The sequence below is a fragment of the Mytilus californianus genome, unplaced genomic scaffold, assembly GCF_021869535.1.
Source record: "Mytilus californianus isolate M0D057914Y unplaced genomic scaffold, xbMytCali1.0.p SCAF_2, whole genome shotgun sequence".
NCBI lineage: Eukaryota > Metazoa > Mollusca > Bivalvia > Mytilida > Mytilidae > Mytilus > Mytilus californianus.
The window spans coordinates 139,767,658-139,793,395 of record NW_026262668.1 but is presented as its reverse complement, the minus strand read 5'-3'; the positions used below and the strand labels follow the sequence as shown (position 1 = coordinate 139,793,395).

At 32.2% G+C, this 25,738-nt stretch overlaps 1 protein-coding gene across 2 annotated transcripts in view; it reads left to right on the top strand.

Moving 5' to 3' along the window:
* The window catches only part of LOC127731247 (serine/threonine-protein kinase Nek10-like), a 53,816-nt gene that overhangs the window by 5,818 nt on the left and 22,260 nt on the right, over nt 1–25,738 (top strand). The window contains exons 2-13 of one of the 2 annotated variants that reach the window (XM_052240270.1): nt 1,168–1,286; nt 8,100–8,160; nt 8,440–8,660; nt 8,972–9,098; nt 10,226–10,304; nt 11,830–11,897; nt 12,228–12,307; nt 12,829–12,915; nt 20,065–20,154; nt 20,666–20,797; nt 21,143–21,230; nt 22,906–22,950. In XM_052240270.1, coding sequence (XP_052096230.1) covers nt 1,252–1,286; nt 8,100–8,160; nt 8,440–8,660; nt 8,972–9,098; nt 10,226–10,304; nt 11,830–11,897; nt 12,228–12,307; nt 12,829–12,915; nt 20,065–20,154; nt 20,666–20,797; nt 21,143–21,230; nt 22,906–22,950 — 1,113 coding nt within the window. In that variant the 5' untranslated portion in view covers nt 1,168–1,251. The remainder of the gene's footprint in view (nt 1–1,167; nt 1,287–8,099; nt 8,161–8,439; nt 8,661–8,971; nt 9,099–10,225; nt 10,305–11,829; nt 11,898–12,227; nt 12,308–12,828; nt 12,916–20,064; nt 20,155–20,665; nt 20,798–21,142; nt 21,231–22,905; nt 22,951–25,738) is intronic. The other variant, XM_052240271.1, reaches the window with a different exon arrangement.

Here is a 25,738-nt window from a genome sequence, read left to right as displayed (position 1 = left end):
TAATTCAGATATAATATATATGTACATGTATGCAAAGCAAATTGAGAAATTCAATTTACGGATCAGATATATCTGGTTTAGAATTCACTGGAAGGTTGGCCCAATTTAAGAATCATCATAATTATGATTACTGTCCTAGCTTTGGTTGAAATATGTAGCGACTGATCATACATAATCAATCTGTTTTTCTCTCCCCCCAAAAAACATTAACCAACCAACAATCAATCAATCTCCCCCAAAATCTGTTTTTAGGCATATATAAATATTTAACATTACAGTTAGGTTACTCATGTTACTGACCTACTCTAGTCTACAGTGAGAAATAAGAGTCCAATGTGATCAGTGTTTTTTTACAGGTGTACTTGCAAATTGTATATTGTGTATTTCAGCAACATTTAGGTGAAATGAGGTCACTAGGGTCTGATCTCATGTATGAGTGACTTATAGTGGTGAAAGTGATTAAGTTCACTTTTGGGGGTATTATATCAATGATACATGTATTTCATCTCTGCTGTCTTATGAAATAAAACACATTTTTCTCTTAGATTTTAATGCTAGGCATCTATGTCTTAATACAGGCTCTAAAATAATAAGTTTTTTTGTCCTTTTTATGCTCCAACTAGGGGTATTATGTTTTTCGGTCTGTGCATCCGTCCGTTCGTCCATCTGTCCCGCTTCAGGTTAAAGTTTTTGGTCAAGGTAGTTTTTGATGAAGTTGAAGTCCAATCAACTTGAAACTTAGTACACATGTTCCCTATGGTATGATCTTTCTAATTTTAATGCCAAATTAGAGTTTTGACCCCAATATCACAGTCCACTGAACATAGAAAATGATAGTGCGAGTGGGGCATCCATGTACTATGGACACATTCTTGTTGTTGTTTAATTATGGGGTAGGTTGTTCTCATTAATATGTTCAGGTTTTATTCCTACTTCATATAACCTTTCTGATGCATGAAAATGCAATTTTAATTATTTTGATTCTGTTCTGACAGTATAGACAGATTTAACACATTATTTTGAAATCACAAATTTGATATTAGATGTTTATTGACTGAGTCAGATGATACTTAAGTTTACAAATGTATTAGTAAGCATGAATACTGAGTGATGATTCAATTTGGATTATAAATATGATTGTTTTACACATAAATGTTTGTTTTTCAGTTAACTATGTAAAACTTACCTTGGGACATCATGTGAAGAAGAAGATTGCGAGGTTCCTTATCCTTACAAATTCCGTCCAGAATTATGCCGACTTCTGAGAGGCAAAGTTCACCTGAACAGTAAGTCTTAAATTAAGTTGTGAAATACAAATTGCTGATGATATCAGATACTTTACAATGCATGAGAGAATTTTCTTACAAATACTGTTAAGACAATTTCATATGAACCAAAATTATTCTAATGACTTGCAATTGTATAATTAGAACTAGTTACAGTTTGTGGTTTATTGTTGAAATATTTCATGTCAGCTGCTCAATTGAGGTGTAGATCGTACATTGAGATTTTTTAGCTGTAATTCTATAAATTGTAAAGAACCTGTAACTTGTCTTGATTTAGTTGTTTTTGACAGAAGTGAAATGAAGAATTTTCATTAGGTTCTCCTTGATGGCTTATACATTGTAGTATTGCCCTAGTCAGAGTGAAATGCAAAAATATTTTATGAAGTCTTCCTTATAAGTGCTCACTTCAGAAGTTATCTCCCTTTCATAGTGTACTAAGTTATATCGACAGCAGACAGTCTTTAACAAACTCATGGTTAAATTATGTTATTTTATATTTTTGTGTAAATGATGGATTTATATCTATGTTATTTGATGTTTTACAGTAAAGATCAGGATCTGTTAAGGGTATTAATAAATGAAATAGAAATTAAATGTGAAAATTTTATGGTGGTGACTTTTAAATTTGGCTACTTTATAAGTTGACGTACATTGTTTGGTAATTAAGGTCAATCATTTGGGACAGTATGTTGGCCTCTGGATTGACCTTTTTTAGTTGAATTGTGTTTGTTGATTCCTTATTCAGAAGGAAGGGAGAATACTCCATGCAGTTTACCTCCAGCTGTCTGTCCTATCAAATTTTAGTCTAATTTTTCTTATGAACTAAAAATCATAGCCTTCTGAAATTTGGTAGCTACATGTAGCTTCATGCATGTGATGCATTTTATCATTAATCGTTTACATTATCTACATGATGTACTACATGTAATACATTTTTGTATTATTAGTGAACATTAGTTCATAGTTCAGCTTATTTCAGATATTCCTTTAATCAGATACATGTATTAGATTATCTGTCTAATTTTTTGTTGTCATTTACGACAATTTCGACATTTCTCTGGTCCCACAATCGATTATCCTAATCTAACATATAGACCATAAAAGTGCAATTGCAGAAAAAAAATATGATCATAATAAATGTGATATTTAAAGATTGGAATTTTCATTTTGTTGTTGGAGGAAAGCCTTTTTATAATGTCCAGTCCATCGATGTGTTGGAACCATGTCATTAGTTTTGACTCATATTTTATGTCACTAAAACTAAAATAATTTTGACAATTTGAAGGTTACCATTATTGTCCTGTCACATAATGTAAACAGCAACCAATCCATGTCATATCAGTACATGTGCATTTATAATTGTTTTCATGGGAAGATAATATCAGCATTTTTTTTTTATTCTAGTAGTACAAGATCAATAGTTCAGTTAGATTTGCTATGACAAAATTTCATTCTTTAACAAAATGTAGGTTTCTATTGCTAATCCCTGATCGCTAATATGAAATTTAACAAATGAAAAAGATCTTTTTTATTTGACATTGGCATGAATGTAGATTTAAACTATAGATAAGGGTGGAAAATTTTACATTTTGTACAATAAATCAAATTTGATGTTTCCGATTTTCAAAACCCATACACTCATGATGCAGTGGTTAATTGAATAAGTGCTCTTGGTTTGAAAAATTGAATCTGAATTTATTATTTTATTAGATAAATTAAATATAGTAATATATTGGCTTTACAGATAATAAATTTAAAAGTGAAAGTTTTATGTTTACATTACATAATAAATTCAATAGTCTGTATACATTGAACAAAGGGCAAAGGTCATTTTCATGTAAATTTGTTGAGCAAAGTGTCATTTCTCTATATAAACATGTATAATATATTCAGATAAATTCCATATTATTGAAAGTAATTGATTATTATGTACTAATTGATGTTTTCTTTATTAAGATCAAGTATGATCTAGGACACAATACATTGTCTACACATTTAGTGAGGTACAAAATTGGAATTGACTGGAAATTTGAAAAAGATTCATATTTAAGCTGTTTTTTCACAACTTGAGACACAGTGCAGAGAATTATGATAATATGGATTTCTATTTTTCATTCTTTTTATAACAAGAACTGTTAGTGTACCATATAGAAATAATGAGATGTGGTTATTTGATTGCCAATGTGACAGCTGCCAATTCAAACTAAAAGACGAAGATGAGCACCATTATTTGAACAATCCTACTTTGTTCAGAAGACATGTAATCGCTGAGTCAAACAGGAGAACATGTCACATTACTTAGAACATTTATTCTGATTCCCTGCTTGGCAGTTGTCAATTTTACTTCTTATTGTTGCATGTTAAGCAGAGAAATAATGAATATATTTGAGTCTTTGCCCAGGCCATAAATGGATCCCTCAACCTCAGTGAATACATTTGAGTCTTTGCCCAGGCCATCAATGGATCCCTCAACCTCAGTGAATACATTTGAGTCTTTGCCCAGGCCATAAATGGATCCCTCAACCTCAGTGAATACATTTGAGTCTTTGCCCAGGCCATCAATGGATCCCACACCTTCAGTGAATACATTTGAGTCTTTGCTCAGGCCATAATTGGATCCCACAACCTCAGTGAATACATTTGAGTCTTTGCCCAGGCCATAAATGGATCCCACAACCTCAGTGAATACATTTGAGTCTTTGCCCAGGCCATAAATGGATCCCACACCTTCAGTGAATACATTTGAGTCTTTGCCCAGGCCATAAATGGATCCCACAACCTCAGTGAATACATTTGAGTCTTTGCCCAGGCCATAAATGGATCCCACAACCTCAGTGAATACATTTGAGTCTTTGCCCAGGCCATTAATGGATCCCACAACCTCAGTGAATACATTTGAGTCTTTGCCCAGGCCATAAATGGATCCCACAACCTCAGTGAATACATTTGAGTCTTTGCCCAGGCCATAAATGGATCCCACACCTTCAGTGAATACATTTGAGTCTTTGCCCAGGCCATAAATGGATCCCACAACCTCAGTGAATACATTTGAGTCTTTGTCCAGGCCATAAATGGATCCCACAACCTTTCACATTCAACTTTCAAAATTTCTGCTATTTATCAAATGTTTTTAGATTTACTGCTTTGAAAATGTTTGAATCCAGCAAAGCTGTACTCTACATTGAAATTTGCTCTGCAAACAGTAAAATGTTAGTTTTATGTTGACCTGCAGTACAGGTTGCACTGGAACCATTTAGTTTGCTCTGTTAAGAGATCCTGAAGTTCAATACGGATGTTGCATTGGAACCCTTTAGTTCTCTCTGTAAAGTGATCCTGAGGTTCCATATTGATGTGGATGTTGAAAGGCAATAGCATTGATTTTATCATTTTACACATGAATTAACTATGTCTTTATTGTTATTGCTATATTGACTATTGCTCATAGTTATATAATTATGATTAATTTAGATATAGTAGAATAGAACAATGTAAAGGCACCACATAATGGTGGGAAATGAAATTGGAGATTAATTGACTGGAAAATCACAATCAAAGCATTTAAAAATAATACTTTTGTCAAATATACTAAGTACTCTTTTATGTCTTCATTTTTTCCCTTTTTTCTTTGTATCATTGGTGATCTTATTGGTTTTTATCATGTTTATTGTCTTTTCAAATATTATAAGGTTTTGTAAAATTGTTGTACAATTAAATCTTATTAATGACAAAAAAACGTTTTGTCAGATCACTTTAAAAGTGCCAATCATCATCAGACACTGTCAGAAGCAGACTATTTTATTACAGGTAACACAGTTCAATTACAGGTAACAGTTCATGTCTGTTCTTGATCTTAGTATATTTTTTATTTGAAATAAATGAGTTTTTGTATACCTTTGCTGGTGGTTTAAACACACAATGTGAACTTGTGTTGACAGAAGTAATATATCATATCTCACACCCCCAACTATTTACATTCTAATATGTTATTACATTTATTTAGGGTACATTGACACAGTATTTAAATCTGTGGTCCCGTTACTTCATATATTTTTAATTGTTGAACCGATTTAAACATGATCTCGTGGAAGTATGATAAGTTCAGTCTTGTGTGTAATAAAATATAATTCACATTGATAAACCATAACACAATATTTCACATGCTTGATGAGAAGGATGAAAACTATGGATAAAACTTGTAAAATGTAAGTCTTGGATTTAATTGTTGATATGTTTGATAAATTCTAAGTTTATGTCTTGTGATTAATTTACCATTGATTTGAGGGGTCAAAATAATATTCTTCCAGATTAATGTTTTTGTTTCCACTCATTGTCAGAGCAAGATGTTGGAATATTACAATGATTAAAAACTTGACTTAATTGTAAATAAAATGATTGCATGAAATAGGTTTTTATGTTCTTGTATTATTTGTATGAGTTTATGGAGTTAGCAGTTTTAAGGAGCATGATCAAAATGGGTTCCGATAGGTGTTACTCTTAGTTAATAAAGTTTAAACAATTTTTGCATCTTTGATGAGAAGTTTTTATCAGATATAACAGTTAATAGTACGAGATTTCATGTAAGTTTATTGTGAGAAATTCAATTTATATCCCTGTTTCCCTTTCCCTTTTATATTTGAAGGTTACAGCCCTTTGCCATTTAATGTTTATATACTGTACCTTTAATATTTTCTCCCTAAACTATTAAATAAATTTTTAGAAGTTTTACATAGTGTCATCATGTGTACAGCACATTATGTGATTGTGTACCTCATATTTTCTTATTTTGTTTAGAAATACTTTTTAGGGTTTCCCATATTCTAAAAATTTGGATGTTAAAAATTTCAGGTCAATAAATTTACAACCTAACACCTAAATCTTATATAATAATGGAGATGAATGAATACAGTGCATTTATTCAGGACACAAACATCTCAAGGTTCAACTATCTAATACCTTTACTATGGGATCAATTCTGCTTGTACATTTCTTAGCCGAAATAAGGACAAACATTTTACTACCTAAATCTTATAAGTTATATAATGGAGAAAAATGAATACCCACCCCAAAAAAACCCACACTTTTATGGTGCTAATAATTGAAAAAGGATCCTATGAACTAGTTTTCACTAGAAAAATAATTATCATAATTGAAGTCTTGTTTGACATATCTATCAAATTAACCTAAAATAAGTGTTGATAAAATCATGATATAAGTCTTATTAATGAGCGAATTAAGTTGAAATAACTGTTGATAAGATAACAAGTGCCTTTTAGATATTTATATCTATAAGTTTACACAGAAAAGCAATTTATACTTATACAGACTAGGAGCACATAGACATTCTAATCTATACAAATGCAAACTTTACTGAAGGCTTTTCTTTTGGTTAATAAGACTGTTTAAACATCGATGATCTGTTTTAAATTGCTTTTAAGTTTATTTTCAAACAAAGGATTGGAAAAGTGAGAATTTGTAAGAAGTTTAATACCACAGAATAAACACTTGTAAAAACTGTTATCTTACGTATAGCTTGTACTTATATTAGCCTTTGTGTCTTGAAAATATAATGCATCAATAAGACAGCAAACTATCATAGAACATCAAACGTAATATATAACAGAAGTCAACTTTAATTCAGTGCAATTTTTTAAGGTTTTTTGGGGTAAAGATAAAAAGATTAAAGTAAAAGGTTAATGAGACTTGTTAACCTTGAAAATGAAAGGCTTTACAGGTAATATACCATTACAATGTTCAATGATTTGTCTAATTGTTCTTATTGTATGTTTAAAACAAAGATCTATGATAATTGAGATTGTTATGTCACAATAGAATTTTGTCACGATTTAAAGTTCATATTTCTGGGTCAAGGGGGTATATTTAGCTAGATTTACTGTTATGCAGTGGTACTTATTATTTTAAAAGCACTAAGATTAGAGTATGAACAAGAGACTTCTAGAATAAACTATGCTTTGTCTGAAAGATGATAGGTATAATTACTATCAGGTGACTAAAATAGAACGTTGATTGTATTGACAACAAGCATATATATATTCTATTCATCATTGAATGTAATGACCATATATATATATAGCTTGTACAAATAGATCATAACCGATTTAAACTAAATTGGTTGTCAAACTGAGACATGGAACAGCCAAAAAGGTAATGAGGTTGTCAAACTGAGGCATGGAACAGCCAAAAAGGTAATGAAAGAGTTGTTCTTGATGTGGTATAGTTGCCAATAAGATAACTGTCCACAGAATACAAAGACCAACTATGTAAACAATTACAGGTCACCATAGGGCCTTCAACAAGGAGAAAAACATAAACTGTATTGTAATAAGTTATACAAGGCCCATTGGTAACACTATGTGGAACAACTCTAAAGATGAAACTGGCCTCGTAAAATTAAATGAAAAACAAATATTGCAGACAGCAACCATTGACAAGCACTGGCTTAGGAAAGGCAAATAAACATCCAGAAACTTTAATGTTTTCATATTAGGTGTGTGTATGAAGTGGCAAGACGTCAGTTTAATGAAGAATATGAGCCTAACTTTGTAGTAGTTTCTACCCTCTAATATCTTCACTGACACTAGTACTGTAATTTTTAATTTGTTCAAATTAGATTTTTTTTCTGATTAGTAGTGGTTATAAACATAACACTTTAATCCGTAATAAAGTTTTGAGGAGCATATGACTAAAAGCTTCTACAGGCAAGACATATATCTGTGTTATCTGTTTATAGATTAATTGAAAATGACTGGTGAAGTGATTTTTTCCCTATAATCAGTGTTGTTTTATATTTTTCAGAGAAGGAAAGAACCTCAACAACCTCTTACACCTAATAAATACACCTGCCAGTAAACAGCAGGTAAGTTCACCTTTATATAGTGGACATCATAATTTACTTATACTTAATAAATTCACCTTCATGTAAGGATCAAGTTAAAAAAACTGATCTAGTGGATACCATATTCTTACATCAAATAAATTCACCTACAAGTAGCAATAGGATGATTATTTAGATAGCGGACACCAAACTCTTACACCTTATTAACAAACCTGAATGTACATAGTTGACAACAATCTTTTTCATTTGATACAAACTCTTGGAAGTGCAAAAAATGCAAACAACCTACATTTATTTTAGCTTCCGTCCATAGAACTATCCTCTAGTCCTTTAACCAAACAGACACCATGGCCTCTACCTCAACCCAAATCAGGTGCTCATCAACTGCAGTCTACAGAATCAGTTGCTTTAGAGAAGTTTAGATCAAGGTACCAGTCAGAGAGAAACTTCAGTCAACATCCACAGAGTACAAAGTTTTCTGAAGTGTTCACAGCTTTAATCAAGTACAGACTCTGTTGCGAGTGAGTAATAAGTTTGTTCACCTGTATAGTAGAGATAGTACATGATATTCAAGAGTTCCATGTGTAATACTTTTTAATACAAATATTGTCAAGAACCAACTGAAAATGTTCAAAGAAAGTTGAGTATATTTTAAAGACCTCTAGTGATTTGAAAACATTAACTTTATTTTCCTGAGACCAGACAGGAAATTTTGACCACATTTTGTTTTATTTTGTGCCATAATTTTGATGTTAACATTTTCTAAATTGTTATGTTTAGAGAAAAAATCAAGAAGCATAATTTCTAATAAATTTATAAAATGTTTTTTCAGAGAATGGATTATTCAGGCTCCACCAAAGAACATATTCCTTCTTTTATCCTGTCTCAGAATATTAATGAGAGATCTTACTTATCAGAAACAGTTTTATCAGTTAAATGGTCTCAAATCTCTATCAGATGTAAGTAGAGATCTAACCTATCAGAAACAGTTTTTATCAGTTAAATGATCTCAAATCTCTATCATCAATTGTAAGAAGAGATCTTATAAGAAACAGTTTGTGTCTAGCATACAGAAACTGGTATCACTGTTTTAACAGTCTCATCAATTAAATGGTCTCAATTTATTATTGGATTTAGATGTTACATACACAAAAAGTTGTGTCAATTATATGGTCTACAAGAAATGAACATTAGTGTACAGAGCCAACTACAAATTATAAATAATATAAGACTATAATATAACTACTGAAAGATATGGTTTCATCTGTGTTTAAAAGGTGAACAATGAACGGGAAATAGAGGACATTACACACTCAAGGAGCAAGCCTGATGTCCATTGTATGAATAGCTAGTTTATCAGGAAATTCAAAATGTAGTTATATCTGGATATCCTACCTTGAATACATGTATAGTAATATCTGGATATCTTTACCTTGAATACATGTGAAGTGATATCTGGATATCCTACCTGGAATACATGTAAATTGATATCTGGACATATCCTACCTTGAATAGATGTATAGTGATATCTGGATATCATACCTTGAATAGATGTATAGTGATATCTGGATATCCTACCTTGAATACATGTATAGTGATATCTGGATATCCTACATTGAATGCATGTATAGTGATATCTGGATATATCCTACCTTGAATACATGTGAAGTGATATCCAGATATCCTACATTGAATACATGTGTAGTGACATCTGGATATATCCTACCTTGAATAGATGTATAGTGATATCTGGATATCCTACCTTGAATACAAGTGAAGTGATATCTGGATATCCTATCTTGAATACAAGTGAAGTGATATCTGGATATCCTACCTTAAATACATGTGAAGTGATATCTGGATATCCTCCCTTGAAAACATGTGAAGTGATATCTGGATATCCTACCTTGTATACATGTATAGTGATATCTGGATATATCCTTCTTTGAATGAAGTAAACTTAGGTGTTCTTTAAAGGTAAAGTATTCTGCATTTTCAATCTTTCTGTTTATTTGGAATGTTTCTTAAGAAAATTCGAAAAAATGTATACAAATTCAGGAAACAATTAAGGTCATTTCTGTTGCAGCATTTCCAAAAGGCAACTCAGAGTTACCTAAGATATGGAGAAAGTCCCTACATTGTTGATATTCTTAAAGAAATGTCAAGTAAGTATCATATATACCTGGCCTACAATGTTTTCTGGTCAATGCTTCCATCCTTTTGTTCAAAGTTTGTACATACATCAGTTAGTCTATCAGCTAAGAGGTTTTGGTGAAGGTATTTTCCATGAAGTTGTGATCACATCAACTTGTAACTTTATACAGTTGTTCATTATAAGGTGAACTTTTTGAATTATTAATAAAAATAAGGTTTTGACCCTAAATTCACTGTTCACTGTTCATGGAAATGAGATGGTGTGAAATCAGATTAAAGTTTGTTTGTTCTAGTAGCTTACCATCATGATTATGAAGTTGTGGTCACATTAGCTTGAAACTTAGGACACAGGTTCTTTGTGATAAAACTTTTTAAATCATATGTGATGTGATGGTGTGAGTCTGGCATGGTGTTCTTTGGAAGTCATTATTTTTATAATATATTAGAATATAAAAGACATTACATTTTTAATTTGATTCATTAATCCAAGGGGCATTATGTTAAACAATCTATGTGTCCAGTTTAATATCTCTAATCGAGTTCAAAAATGTTTGTCAATATAGTTAACTATGACCTTTTTGTGACATCAAGTTATTACACTTGTTCTTTATGATGTGAGCTTTATATATTTGCCAAATTAGGGTTCTGACCCAGATTTGTGGTTCTTTGATACGAAATGTGATAGCTTGAGCAGGGAATGGTGTCCAATGAACACATATTCTTGTTTTAATTTGTAACAAAGAATATAAAAAAGAAGATGTGGTATATGATTGCCAATGAGACAACTCTTCACAAGAGACCAAATGACATAGAAGTTAACAACTATAGGTCACTGTATGGCCTTCAACAATGAGCAAAGCCCACACCTCATAGTCAGCTATAAAAGGCCCGAAATGACAAATGTAAAACAATTCAAAAAGAGAAAACTAACGGCTTAATTAATGTACAAAAATATGAACATAAAACAAATATGTAACACAGCAACAAATGACAACCACTGAATTACAGGCTCCTGACTTGGGACAGGCACATTCATGCTGAAGCCCACCTCCAGGTGCGTGATTTTCGCGCTGTGTTGAAGACCCATTGGTGGCCTTCGGCTGTTTTCTGCTCTTTGGACGGGTTGTTGTCTCTTTGACATATTCCCCATTTCCATTCTCAATTTTAGCATGATTATCCTTCCAAATTACCATTGTACGTATACCCACTAGGATGTTCCAACATGGGACACTTTGTACACTTACTCTCCAAAAGTAGAACTCCTTTAGAATGGATATAAATCTATGTGATCGGAAACACAGCTACACATTAAGTCTTTTTAAAAGTATAATAAATGTGATAGCCGGAGCAGGGCATGGTGTCCAATGAACACATATTCTTGTTTTAATCTGTAGCAAAGTAGCATGATTATTTTTCTAAATTAACATTGTACCTAAATGAATGATCCATCATGGGACACTTTGTACTCTCCAAAAGTAGTACTCCTCTAAAATGGTTATAAATCTATGTAGTTCTTAATTTGAACGTTATTTACAGACATTATTCAGAAGATATCTGCCATTGGAGAACAGAGAGAATGGTTAATAGAATATGAAGCACACAATGTAAGTGTTGTAGTAAACAATAATTTAACTGTCATAGTAAACAAAATTCTTATGCCGTTTAAGAGTTTTCAAGTATACTTATTTATTACGAAAAATTAGTATGAGGTTGTATTTATACATCAAAACAAAATAAAACTGTTTATAAGAATGATGCATTTACTACCTCGTTGAGTGAATTACAGTGAATATTGGGTAATATTTTAAATAAAAACTTGAAATTCCATTTACTACTCTTTTTGTTATGCACTGATTTGCTGAATCTTATTATATTGGATAAAATACTTTGGTACTGCATTAACAGACATGATATTTGAAATGTTTTAATTTCAGTCCTTAGTTTTACTGCTCCATGCCAGTGATGTTATAGTTCTACATTGCTCATTGTATGCATTGATTGGATTGGCTCAAAGGTAATACTTTTTATACTTTCAGAACACAGATAGGGGACTGAATAGACAATTATTTGTTTTTATTTACGAAGAAGGGGGAGGGGTTATTCTATTTATTTTTCCTTATGCTCTTCTAGATATTAACAATTTTATGCAGATTACTGAAAAGTATGATGATAAATAAAACGAACATGTACCACTAACCTTTGGGTGCTTATAAGGTAGCGTCTGTCTCATATTATTTAACATGTACCACTAACCTTTGGGTGCTTATAAGGTAGCGTCTGTCTCATATTATTTAACATGTACCACTAACCTTTGGGTGCTTATAAGGTAGCGTCTGTCTCATATCATTTAATATTAAAACAACAATGTGTACCTCCAGCAGAAAAGTTGGATAAGTTTTTGTCAATTTTATGAACAAAGAAAATTATACAGTTATGACATATATTTTATTATTCTTACAGAATGATCTATATTTTAACATGAATCATGAATATTTATGAAAAATAAATAATTACTATTGTTTTTCATAATTTCAGCTCAAAACCAAGGCAAGAAATAGGAATGCTGAACTGTATAGAAATATTGTTGATAATAGTACAAGAGTATGATAACTTGTCCAAAAAGTAAGTTGGAGTAGAACTAAGACAGTATTAGTAATGTATTTATAAGGCTTGGGAGAATAAGGAATGACAGAAAGTAAGTTGGAGTAGAACTAAGACAGTATTAGTAATGTATTTATAAGGCTTGGGAGAATAAGGAATGACAGAAAGTAAGTTGGAGTAGAAATAAGACAGTATTAGTAATGTTTCTATAAGGCTTGGGAGAATAAGGAATGACAGAAAGTAAGTTGGAGTAGAAATAAGACAGTATTAGTAATGTTTTTATAAGGCTTGGGAGAATAAGGAATGACAGAAAGTAAGTTGGAGTAGAAATAAGACAGTATTAGTAATGTATCTATAAGGCTTGGGAGAATAAGGAATGACAGAAAGTAAGTTGGAGTAGAACTAAGACAGTATTAGTAATGTATTTATAAGGCTTGGGAGAATAGGGAATGACAGAAAGTAAGTTGGAGTAGAACTAAGACAGTATTAGTAATGTATTTATAAGGCTTGGGAGAATAAGGAATGACAGAAAGTAAGTTGGAGTAGAACTAAGACAGTATTAGTAATGTATCTATAAGGCTTGGGAGAATAAGGAATGACAGAAAGTAAGTTGGAGTAGAACTAAGACAGTATTAGTAATGTATTTATAAGGCTTGGGAGAATAGGGAATGACAGAAAGTAAGTTGGAGTAGAACTAAGACAGTATTAGTAATGTATCTATAAGGCTTGGGAGAATAAGGAATGACAGAAAGTAAGTTGGAGTAGAACTAAGACAGTATTAGTAATGTTTTTATAAGGCTTGGGAGAATAGGGAATGACAGAAAGTAAGTTGGAGTAGAAATAAGACAGTATTAGTAATGTTTTTATAAGGCTTGGGAGAATAGGGAATGACAGAAAGTAAGTTGGAGTAGAAATAAGACAGTATTAGTAATGTATCTATAAGGCTTGGGAGAATAAGGAATGACAGAAAGTAAGTTGGAGTAGAACTAAGACAGTATTAGTAATGTATCTATAAGGCTTGGGAGAATAAGGAATGACAGAAAGTAAGTTGGAGTAGAAATAAGACAGTATTAGTAATGTATCTATAAGGCTTGGGAGAATAAGGAATGACAGAAAGTAAGTTGGAGTAGAAATAAGACAGTATTAGTAATGTATCTATAAGGCTTGGGAGAATAAGGAATGACAGAAAGTAAGTTGGAGTAGAAATAAGACAGTATTAGTAATGTTTTTATAAGGCTTGGGAGAATAAGGAATGACAGAAAGTAAGTTGGAGTAGAAATAAGACAGTATTAGTAATGTTTTTATAAGGCTTGGGAGAATAAGGATTGACAGAAAGTAAGTTGGAGTAGATTTAAGACAGTATTAGTAATGTATCTATAAGGCTTGGGAGAATAAGGAATGACAGAAAGTAAGTTGGAGTAGATTTAAGACAGTATTAGTAATGTATTTATAAGGCTTGGGAGAATAAGGAATGACAGAAAGTAAGTTGGAGTAGAACTAAGACAGTATTAGTAATGTATTTATAAGGCTTGGGAGAATAAGGAATGACAGAAAGTAAGTTGGAGTAGATTTAAGACAGTATTAGTAATGTATTTATAAGGCTTGGGAGAATAAGGAATGACAGAAAGTAAGTTGGAGTAGAACTGAGACAGTATTAGTAATGTATTTATAAGGCTTGGGAGAATAAGGAATGACAGAAAGTAAGTTGGAGTAGAACTGAGACAGTATTAGTAATGTATTTATAAGGCTTGGGAGAATAAGGAATGACAGAAAGTAAGTTGGAGTAGAAATAAGACAGTATTAGTAATGTATTTATAAGGCTTGGGAGAATAAGGAATGACAGAAAGTAAGTTGGAGTAGAAATAAGACAGTATTAGTAATGTATTTATAAGGCTTGGGAGAATAAGGAATGACAGAAAGTAAGTTGGAGTAGAACTAAGACAGTATTAGTAATGTATTTATAAGGCTTGGGAGAATAAGGAATGACAGAAAGTAAGTTGGAGTAGAACTAAGACAGTATTAGTAATGTTTTTATAAGGCTTAGGAGAATAAGGAATGACAGAAAGTAAGTTGGAGTAGAACTAAGATAGTAATGTATTTATAAGGCTTGGGAGAATAAGGAATGACAGAAAGTAAGTTGGAGTAGAACTAAGACAGTATTAGTAATGTATTTATAAGGCTTGGGAGAATAAGGAATGACAGAAAGTAAGTTGGAGTAGAACTAAGACAGTATTAGTAATGTATCTATAAGGCTTGGGAGAATAAGGAATGACAGAAAGTAAGTTGGAGTAGAACTAAGACAGTATTAGTAATGTATTTATAAGGCTTGGGAGAATAAGGAATGACAGAAAGTAAGTTGGAGTAGAACTAAGACAGTAATAGTAATGTATTTATAAGGCTTGGGAGAATAAGGAATGACAGAAAGTAAGTTGGAGTAGAACTAAGACAGTATTAGTAATGTATCTATAAGGCTTGGGAGAATAAGGAATGACAGAAAGTAAGTTGGAGTAGAACTAAGACAGTATTAGTAATGTTTTTATAAGGCTTGGGAGAATAAGGAATGACAGAAAGTAAGTTGGAGTAGAACTAAGACAGTATTAGTAATGTTTTTATAAGGTTTGGGAGAATAAGGAATGACAGAAAGTAAGTTGGAGTAGAACTAAGACAGTACTAGTAATGTATCTATAAGGCTTGGGAGAATAAGGAATGACAGAAAGTAAGTTGGAGTAGAACTGAGACAGTATTAGTAATGTATTTATAAGGCTTGGGAGAATAAGGAATGACAGAAAGTAAGTTGGAGTAGAACTAAGACAGTATTAGTAATGTATTTATAAGGCTTAGGAGAATAGGGAATGACAGAAAGTAAGTTGCAGTAGAACTAAGACAGTATTAGTAATGTATTTATAAGGCTTGGGAGAATAAGGATTGACAGAAAGTAAGTTGGAGTAGAACTAAGACAGTATTAGTAATGTATTTATAAGGCTTGGGAGAATAAGGAATGACAGAAAGTAAGTTGGAGTAGAACTAAGACAGTATTAGTAATGTATTTATAAGGCTTGGGAGAATAAGGAATGACAGAAAGTAAGTTGGAGTAGATTTAAGACAGTATTAGTAATGTATTTATAAGGCTTGGGAGAATAAGGAATGACAGAAAGTAAGTTGGAGTAGAACTAAGACAGTATTAGTAATGTATTTATAAGGCTTGGGAGAATAAGGAATGACAGAAAGTAAGTTGGAGTAGAACTAAGACGGTATTAGTAATGTATTTATAAGGCTTGGGAAAATAAGGAATGACAGAAAGTAAGTTGGAGTAGAACTAAGACAGTATTAGTAATGTATCTATAAGGCTTGGGAGAATAAGGAATGACAGAAAGTAAGTTGGAGTAGAACTAAGACAGTATTAGTAATGTTTTTATAAGGCTTGGGAGAATAAGGAATGACAGAAAGTAAGTTGGAGTAGAACTAAGACAGTATTAGTAATGTATTTATAAGGCTTGGGAGAATAAGGAATGACAGAAAGTAAGTTGGAGTAGAACTGAGACAGTATTAGTAATGTATTTATAAGGCTTGGGAGAATAAGGAATGACAGAAAGTAAGTTGGAGTAGAACTAAGACAGTATTAGTAATGTTTTTATAAGGCTTGGGAGAATAAGGAATGACAGAAAGTAAGTTGGAGTAGAACTGAGACAGTATTAGTAATGTATTTATAAGGCTTGGGAAAATAAGGAATGACAGAAAGTAAGTTGGAGTAGATTTAAGACAGTATTAGTAATGTATTTATAAGGCTTGGGAGAATAAGGAATGACAGAAAGTAAGTTGGAGTAGAACTGAGACAGTATTAGTAATGTATTTATAAGGCTTGGGAGAATAAGGAATGACAGAAAGTAAGTTGGAGTAGATTTAAGACAGTATTAGTAATGTATTTATAAGGCTTAGGAGAATAAGGAATGACAGAAAGTAAGTTGGAGTAGAACTAAGACAGTATTAGTAATGTATTTATAAGGCTTGGGAGAATAAGGAATGACAGAAAGTAAGTTGGAGTAGAACTAAGACAGTATTAGTAATGTTTTTATAAGGCTTGGGAGAATAAGGAATGACAGAAAGTAAGTTGGAGTAGAACTAAGACAGTATTAGTAATGTATTTATAAGGCTTGGGAGAATAAGGAATGACAGAAAGTAAGTTGGAGTAGAACTAAGACAGTATTAGTAATGTTTTTATAAGGCTTGGGAGAATAAGGAATGACATAAAGTAAGCTGGAGTAGAACTAAGACAGTATTAGTAATGTATTTATAAGGCTTGGGAGAATAAGGAATGACAGAAAGTAAGTTGGAGTAGAACAAAGACAGTATTAGTAATGTATTTATAAGGCTTGGGAGAATAAGGAATGACAGAAAGTAAGTTGGAGTAGAACTAAGACAGTATTAGTAATGTATTTATAAGGCTTGGGAGAATAAGGAATGACAGAAAGTAAGTTGGAGTAGAACAAAGACAGTATTAGTAATGTATTTATAAGGCTTGGGAGAATAAGGAATGACAGAAAGTAAGTTGGAGTAGAACTAAGACGGTATTAGTAATGTATTTATAAGGCTTGGGAGAATAAGGAATGACAGAAAGTAAGTTGGAGTAGAACTAAGACGGTATTAGTAATGTATTTATAAGGCTTGGGAGAATAAGGAATGACAGAAAGTAAGTTGGAGTAGAACTAAGACAGTATTAGTAATGTATTTATAAGGCTTAGGAGAATAAGGAATGACAGAAAGTAAGTTGGAGTAGAACTAAAACAGTATTAGTAATGTATCTATAAGGCTTGGGAGAATAAGGAATGACAGAAAGTAAGTTGGAGTAGAAATAAGACAGTATTAGTAATGTATTTATAAGGCTTGGGAAAATAAGGAATGACAGAAAGTAAGTTGGAGTAGAACTAAGACAGTATTAGTAATGTATTTATAAGGCTTGGGAGAATAAGGAATGACAGAAAGTAAGTTGGAGTAGAACTAAAACAGTATTAGTAATGTATTTATAAGGCTTGGGAGAATAAGGAATGACAGAAAGTAAGTTGGAGTAGATTTAAGACAGTATTAGTAATGTATTTATAAGGCTTGGGAAAATAAGGAATGACAGAAAGTAAGTTGGAGTAGAACTAAAACAGTATTAGTAATGTATCTATAAGGCTTGGGAGAATAGGGAATGACAGAAAGTAAGTTGGAGTAGAAATAAGACAGTATTAGTAATGTATTTATAAGGCTTGGGAGAATAAGGAATGACAGAAAGTAAGTTGGAGTAGAAATAAGACAGTATTAGTAATGTATTTATAAGGCTTGGGAGAATAAGGAATGACAGAAAGACAGTATTAGTAATGTATTTATAAGGCTTGGGAGAATAAGGAATGACAGAAAGTAAGTTGGAGTAGAAATAAGACAGTATTAGTAATGTATTTATAAGGCTTGGGAGAATAAGGAATGACAGAAAGTAAGTTGGAGTAGAACTAAGACAGTATTAGTAATGTATCTATAAGGCTTGGGAGAATAAGGAATGACAGAAAGTAAGTTGGAGTAGAAATAAGACAGTATTAGTAATGTATTTATAAGGCTTGGGAGAATAAGGAATGACAGAAAGTAAGTTGGAGTAGAACTAAGACAGTATTAGTAATGTATCTATAAGGCTTGGGAGAATAAGGAATGACAGAAAGTAAGTTGGAGTAGAAATAAGACAGTATTAGTAATGTATTTATAAGGCTTGGGAGAATAAGGAATGACAGAAAGACAGTATTAGTAATGTATTTATAAGGCTTGGGAGAATAAGGAATGACAGAAAGTAAGTTGGAGTAGAAATAAGACAGTATTAGTAATGTATTTATAAGGCTTGGGAGAATAAGGAATGACAGAAAGTAAGTTGGAGTAGAACTAAGACAGTATTAGTAATGTATTTATAAGGCTTGGGAGAATAAGGAATGACAGAAAGTAAGTTGGAGTAGAACTAAGACAGTATTAGTAATGTATTTATAAGGCTTAGGAGAATAAGGATTGACAGAAAGTAAGTTGGAGTAGAACTAAGACAGTATTAGTAATGTATTTATAAGGCTTGGGAAAATAAGGAATGACAGAAAGTAAGTTGGAGTAGAACTAAGACAGTATTAGTAATGTATTTATAAGGCTTGGGAAAATAAGGAATGACAGAAAGTAAGTTGGAGTAGAACTAAGACAGTATTAGTAATGTATTTATAAGGCTTGGGAAAATAAGGAATGACAGAAAGTAAGTTGGAGTAGAACTAAGACAGTATTAGTAATGTATTTATAAGGCTTGGGAAAATAAGGAATGACAGAAAGTAAGTTGGAGTAGAACTAAGACAGTATTAGTCATCTATTTATAAGGCTTGGGAGAATAAGGAATGACAGAAAGTAAGTTGGAGTAGAACTAAGACAGTATTAGTTATGTATTTATAAGGCTTGGGAGAATAAGGAATGACAGAAAGTAAGTTGGAGTAGAACTAAGACAGTATTAGTAATGTTTTTATAAGGCTTGGGAGAATAAGGAATGACAGAAAGTAAGTTGGAGTAGAACTAAGACAGTATTAGTAATGTATTTATAAGGCTTGGGAGAATAAGGATTGACATAAAATAAGTTGGAGTAGAAATAAGACAGTATTAGTAATGTTTTTATAAGGCTTGGGAGAATAAGGAATGACAGAAAGTAAGTTGGAGTAGATTTAAGACAGTATTAGTAATGTTTTTATAAGGCTTGGGAAAATAAGGAATGACAGAGTAATAAAGAATCTGTCTGTAACTAGATAATGAGGAATATTTGGTACCAGTTGAACAGACTGCAGTGCTCAAACCTTTGATGATAAGCACACTATTCAGTGTTGTAATAATTAGTGCTGCCCTGTGATGATGATCTACTGCCTAGACATTGGTAGACATTAAGCATAGTATTATTGCTTTTGAGAAAGACACATATTTGATGTTTAGGCTCAGAAACCATTTAAAGATGCTCTTTAATATGATGTCATTTGTGCCAGAATGGCTTATATTTTTCTACATTTGTTTACAGATCAAGTATCATGTATGTTTGCTATTATTTATATCTTAATGATATTCAATCTTTCCTTTCTATTCTATTAAAAAAATCTTCTTATCATTCTTTTCACTTTTCATTTTTTATTTCGTTAGATTGGCAGCTAAGCTGTTGCAGTTTATGTGTCAAGATACTCTGTCACGAGATAGTGTTATGATACATGATGGGATTCCTATTTTACTCAGGTAAATTACATACACAAAATGTAAAATAATTATTGTTACCTGTGTATCATTTAATCTTTGTCATTAGGCAAGGTCAATCATGCTAGATTTGTTGATTAAACTTCATCAGAAAAGTAAAAGGTGAATCCTGTATGAAAAAATGAGAAGCTATTTAGCTGAGATATCACTATTGAAAATAGTCAAAGTCTTTTATGGTCAACTATCCCCAGTGATTCACACACAAATTTTTTGTACAAACATGAAAAAAGTATCAGCAAAGTAAATGTAACAGAACATAGTATTTCACATCCTTCAATTCTATTTAATGTTGTTTATAAAGCGAGTAAGTATCTGAATTGTCCTTTAAATCTTTTTTTTTTTTTTTTTGCCTAATAAACTTATTTGCAAATTTTATGTTCATTTGTTTTGGAAGACCATTTGTTGACTTCTGAATGTCTCTTGTGTTTATGATCTATACCCTGCACCTCCCTCCATCCATGTATAATGATTAGTACTATATTATGTGTTTCAGTCAGCTACACAGTGACAATGTTAACTTATTATGGCATGTCGTTTGGTGCTTAGCTCAACTTTGTGAAGATCCTGTTGCCAGCAAAGAAATAAGACAGATTGGAGGCATTCCTCTTCTACTTTCTCTTTTGCAGTAAGTTGGAAAAAAAATAATGATAGTTATATAAATATTACATGGTCCTCAAATATATAGAATTTTGAAGTTATTAGAATATAGAATGGAAACAGGGAATGTGTCAAAGAGACAACAACCCCACCATAGAGCAGAAAACAGATTGTATATTTATAGAAACTTGAACTTTGGACAAAAGAGTTAGAAGTTTAAAATTTTAACAAAAAAAGTAGCTGGAAAGAAAAACTATATTGAAACGCTGATTAACTTGGTCCTCTTTAGATGTCTATGTCTTGTTTATTGATGATATGTAATAGATCTCTATACAGCACATAAGTTTGTTATTTATGTGTTATTTCATTTCAGTGATAGAACTTTTGTAACAGAGAGAATGGAGAACAGTGAAGGACCAGCTAGTGCTGGAGCTCACGGGAGGACACCTGTTGTTGATGATGTAAGTAGAACAAGGATTGTGTTGATAAGTGGGAGAAGGGAAACAGTAATTAACTAGCTTTGTTGGTTATTAAATAATGTCAACAGTATGTTTTGGCCCATGTGAAGTGATGGTTATTGTTACTTTGAACTAGGTAATGGAGAACCATGAAGGAATGTTGTTTGTTGAACTTCTGATTAAAACTTTATGGGTCCTCATGGTAATTTTGATATTCTATTTCATTATTTTTTAATAGATTTATTACTTTGGGATACCATACGGCATATTTTGTTAATAGTGAACAAAAAGGTAAAACATGCTACACAGAGGAACAAGTGATCAATATGCTGGAGTTTCTAATTGACAACATATTTGTTGAATTTGGAGGTAGACTTTTTCACCAAATTGTCGGCATTCCTATGGGAATGAACTGTGCGCCTCTCCTTGCCGACCTCTTATTTTCATATGAGTCGGAGTTCCTTCAGACACTTGTCAAAAACAAGAAGATCAAAGAAGCCAGGTCATTTAATTCCTCATTCAGATATATTGATGATGTTCTTTCCATTAACAATCCAAACTTTTCTGATTGGGTTCCATTAATATATCCCCCAGAACTAGAAATTAAAGAAACAACTGACACGGCTTCCTCCGCCTCATTTTAAGACTTATACCTCGAATTTGACATACACGTCATCTCAGTACCAGAATCTATGACAAACGAGACGATTTTAATTTTGAAATTATAAATTTCCCCCACCTTAGTAGCAATATACCAACTTCAGCTGCATATGGGATATATATTTCCCAACTTGTTCAGTATTCAAGAGCTTGCGGCTGCTACTCAGACTTTGTAAAACGTCACCCGTGTTTGAGCAGAAAGTTGATGAACCGGGGGTATGTCAGGGAACGTCTCGTCCTTTTTCTAAAAAGGTTCATCATCCTTGTTGATAAATATTCCGTATCAACTTCACAAATAATACACGATGGTCTTGAAGTATAGATTTTGGGTACTGACGTTGTTTATCATCTTAATAACGTGTTATAGTCTTTTTTTTATTTGTCTTTTTGAATATTACTTTAACTGTTTAGTCTTTTTTTGGTGTTATTAATTTGACGTGGCTCGGTACTTGTACATCCCATCATTGTGTTATTGTGCTAGGGTAAAATTTTTGTATTCTTGTCTTTCATTTTTGCTTATGTGCTTTGTCTGTATGCCTTTTTGTGTTTCTTTGCTACATATTTGTTTGTTTTTATAGTGATTAAGATTATAACACAATGTTGACTGTTGTAACCCTATTTTGACATTTTTACTTATTATGTCTGTTTGTTTTGTTCACACATCATTGTCAATATAATGGAATTTTATGCGACTGTCATACAAGTGAGAGGTTTAGCTAGCTATGAATCCAGGTTTAATTCACCATTTTCTACATCAGAAAATGCCTGTACCAAGTTAGGAATATGACAGTTGTTATCCATTCGTTTGATGTGTTCGAGCTTTTGATTTTGCCATTCGATTAGGGATATTCCGTTTTGAATTTTCCTCGGAGTTTGGTATTTTTGTGATTTTACTTTTTATATCTTATTTGTTACATTAAGCTAATCATGTTTTCAAGATAAGGATAAAAGTATAAAAATATGAAAATAAGTGTCAAATAAAAAAAAATTTATGAAACCTCTTTTATTTGAATACTAGGCTATATGGGAGACAATATTTACAAAACCTCGAGGAATGTCGAAGGTAATTGGTGTGTGCTGTGTGTATCATCATTATCATGGCACTCCCTGTTGTGAACCTATCATGTCACAGTTAATGATCACTTTTAAGATATTCAGATTACATTTACAGTTATAATCCTTTTTAGCCCTGTAGGGAGAAGACATCATTCAGTTTCTGATAAGAAGGGGAGACAATTCTGTCACTTTTATAAGTGTTACCCTTGTCAGTCTGTACGTCCCAAAATTGGTTTCCTTCTGTAACTTTAGTTTGCCTCAACCAACTTATACACAATGGTTATTGCCACAAAATACAGATCAAATTTGAGTGGTGTCACTTTTACCGTTCCAAGTTATGCTCCTTTATAACGTTATATGCAAGCAGGGGCATCATCTATATCCCATGGACATATTCTCCATTTATTTACTAATATTTTATGTTCATAATGCTAACAGACACGGTTCTAATTTTTTATACGACCGCAAAAATTTTGCGGTTGTATATTGGTATGACGTTGGAGTCGTTGTCGTCGTCGTCGTCTGAAGACACATTAGTTTTCGCACTATAACTTTAGTTTAAGTGAATGGATCTCTATGAAATTTTACCATAAGGTTCAATACCACAAAAGGAAGGTTGGGATTGATTTTGGGGGTTATAGTACCAACAGTTAAGGAAAAAGGGGCCAAAAATAAGCATTTTTGTAACTTCCAGACAATAACTTGTGTGTAAGTGTATGGATCTCTCTGACATTGTACCACAAGGTTCCATATCACAAAGGGAAGGTTGGAATTGATTTTGGGGGTAATTGCCTCAAATTTTAGGAATAAGGGGCCAAAAAAGGGCCAAAAAACAAGCATTTTTCTAGTTTCATGACAATAACTTGTGTGTAAGTGTTTGGATATTTCTGAAATTGTACTACAAGGTTCCATATCACAAAGGGAAAGCTGGAACTGAGTTTGGGGGTAATTGCCTGAAACGTTTAGGAATTGGGGGCCAAAAAACACATTTTTCTAGTTTCCAGACAATAACTTGTGTTCAAGTGTATGGATCTCTCTCTGAAATTGTACTGCAAGGTACCATACCACAAAGGGAAGGTTTGGGATTGAGTTTGGGGGTGATGAATCATAAGGGGGTTCAAAAAATTTGGGGGGGGGATTTTTTTTTTTCCTTTTATTTCTTTTTTCCCTTTTTTTTTTTCTTTTAAAATTTTCCATTTTAAGTTGGTTATTTCTGATTTATATTTAAAAGCAAATAATAATGATATGGTAGGAGATACACACCAAACAGGATGTGTAAATTATTATATAATAAGTATTGTGCAATAGCAAGAAATCTTCAATTGCACAGTATTGCGCAATAGCAAGAAATCTTCAATTGCACAGTATTGCACAATAGCAAGAAATATCCAATAGCACAATATTGCACAATAGCAAGAAATTGTCAATTGTACAGTATTGCGCAATAGCAAGAAATATTCAATTGCACAGTATTGTGCAAAAGAAGATACTTCGTAAAAATTGCTTATTTCTTGACCAATTTCAATGGGGTTTTATTCTTGAATTCTTGGGGTTCTTTAATATGCTGAATCTAACCGTGTATTAAGTTTTTGGATTTTGGGCCCCGTTTTTAAATTGGTCTACATTGAGGTCCAACATTGTCCAAAGGGTCCAAAATTAAACTTTGTTTGATTTTATCAAAAATTGAATTATTGGGGTTCTTTGATATGCCGAATCTAACCGTGTATTTAGATTCTTAATTTTTGGTTCCGTTTTCAAATTGGTCTACATTAAGGTCCAAAGGGTCCAAAATTAAACTTAGTTTGATTTTAACAAAAATTGAATTCATTGGGTTCTTTGATATGCTGAATCTAAACATGTATTTAGATTTTTGATTATGGGCCCAGTTTTCATTGTTGGTCCAAATCGGGGTCCAAAATTTAACTTTGTTTGATTTCAACAAAAATTGAATATATGGGGTTCTTTGATATGCTGAATCTAACCATGTATTTAGATTTTTGATTTTTGGGACCCGTTATCAACTTTGTCCACATTGAGGTTAAAAGGGTCCAAAATTAAACTTTGTTTGATTTCATCAAAAATTGAATTCTTGGGGTTCTTTGATATGCTGAATCTAGCCATGTATTTAGATTTTGGATATTGGACCATAATAGGTGAATGTCCAATTTAAAATTTTTAAGTTCTTAGACCACATTCATTCTGTGTCAGAAACCTATGCTGTGTCAAATATTTAATCACAATCCAAATTCAGAGCTGTATCAAGCTTGAATGTTGTGTCCATACTTGCCCCAACTGTTCAGGGTTCGACCTCTGCGGTCGTATCAAGCTGCGCCCTGCGGAGCATTTTATTTTATTTTCTGGTCCAATATTTATCTAGCCAGTAATCCTTGGGGTTATTTTTCCCAATTTGTGATTTTTAAGGCTATAACTTTCCCTTTATGAATCCCTTCTTTTGATAATTTGATAAGTTGTACAATGATAAAGAAGCTCACAAACTCAACAGTCTTAATTGATTAAACCCATCAAAATCTTCCTGTACTTATAAATAATAATCAAAACTTAAAATTTAATGTTATTACGGTTGTTTTCCTACCCATTGCACAAAACAGTTTTACATACATAAAAACTTGATGATATTTATGTCAACAGCATTAAAAACAAGTACAAAAGTATTCTGACAAACTGGATCTATTCTGCTAAACTGGGATACAGTAGAAATTCTGTGTAGGCTTTAATAATCATTGATAATCAAATTAAACATTTGGTTATTCCGATAATCCCTATTGAAATAGGCA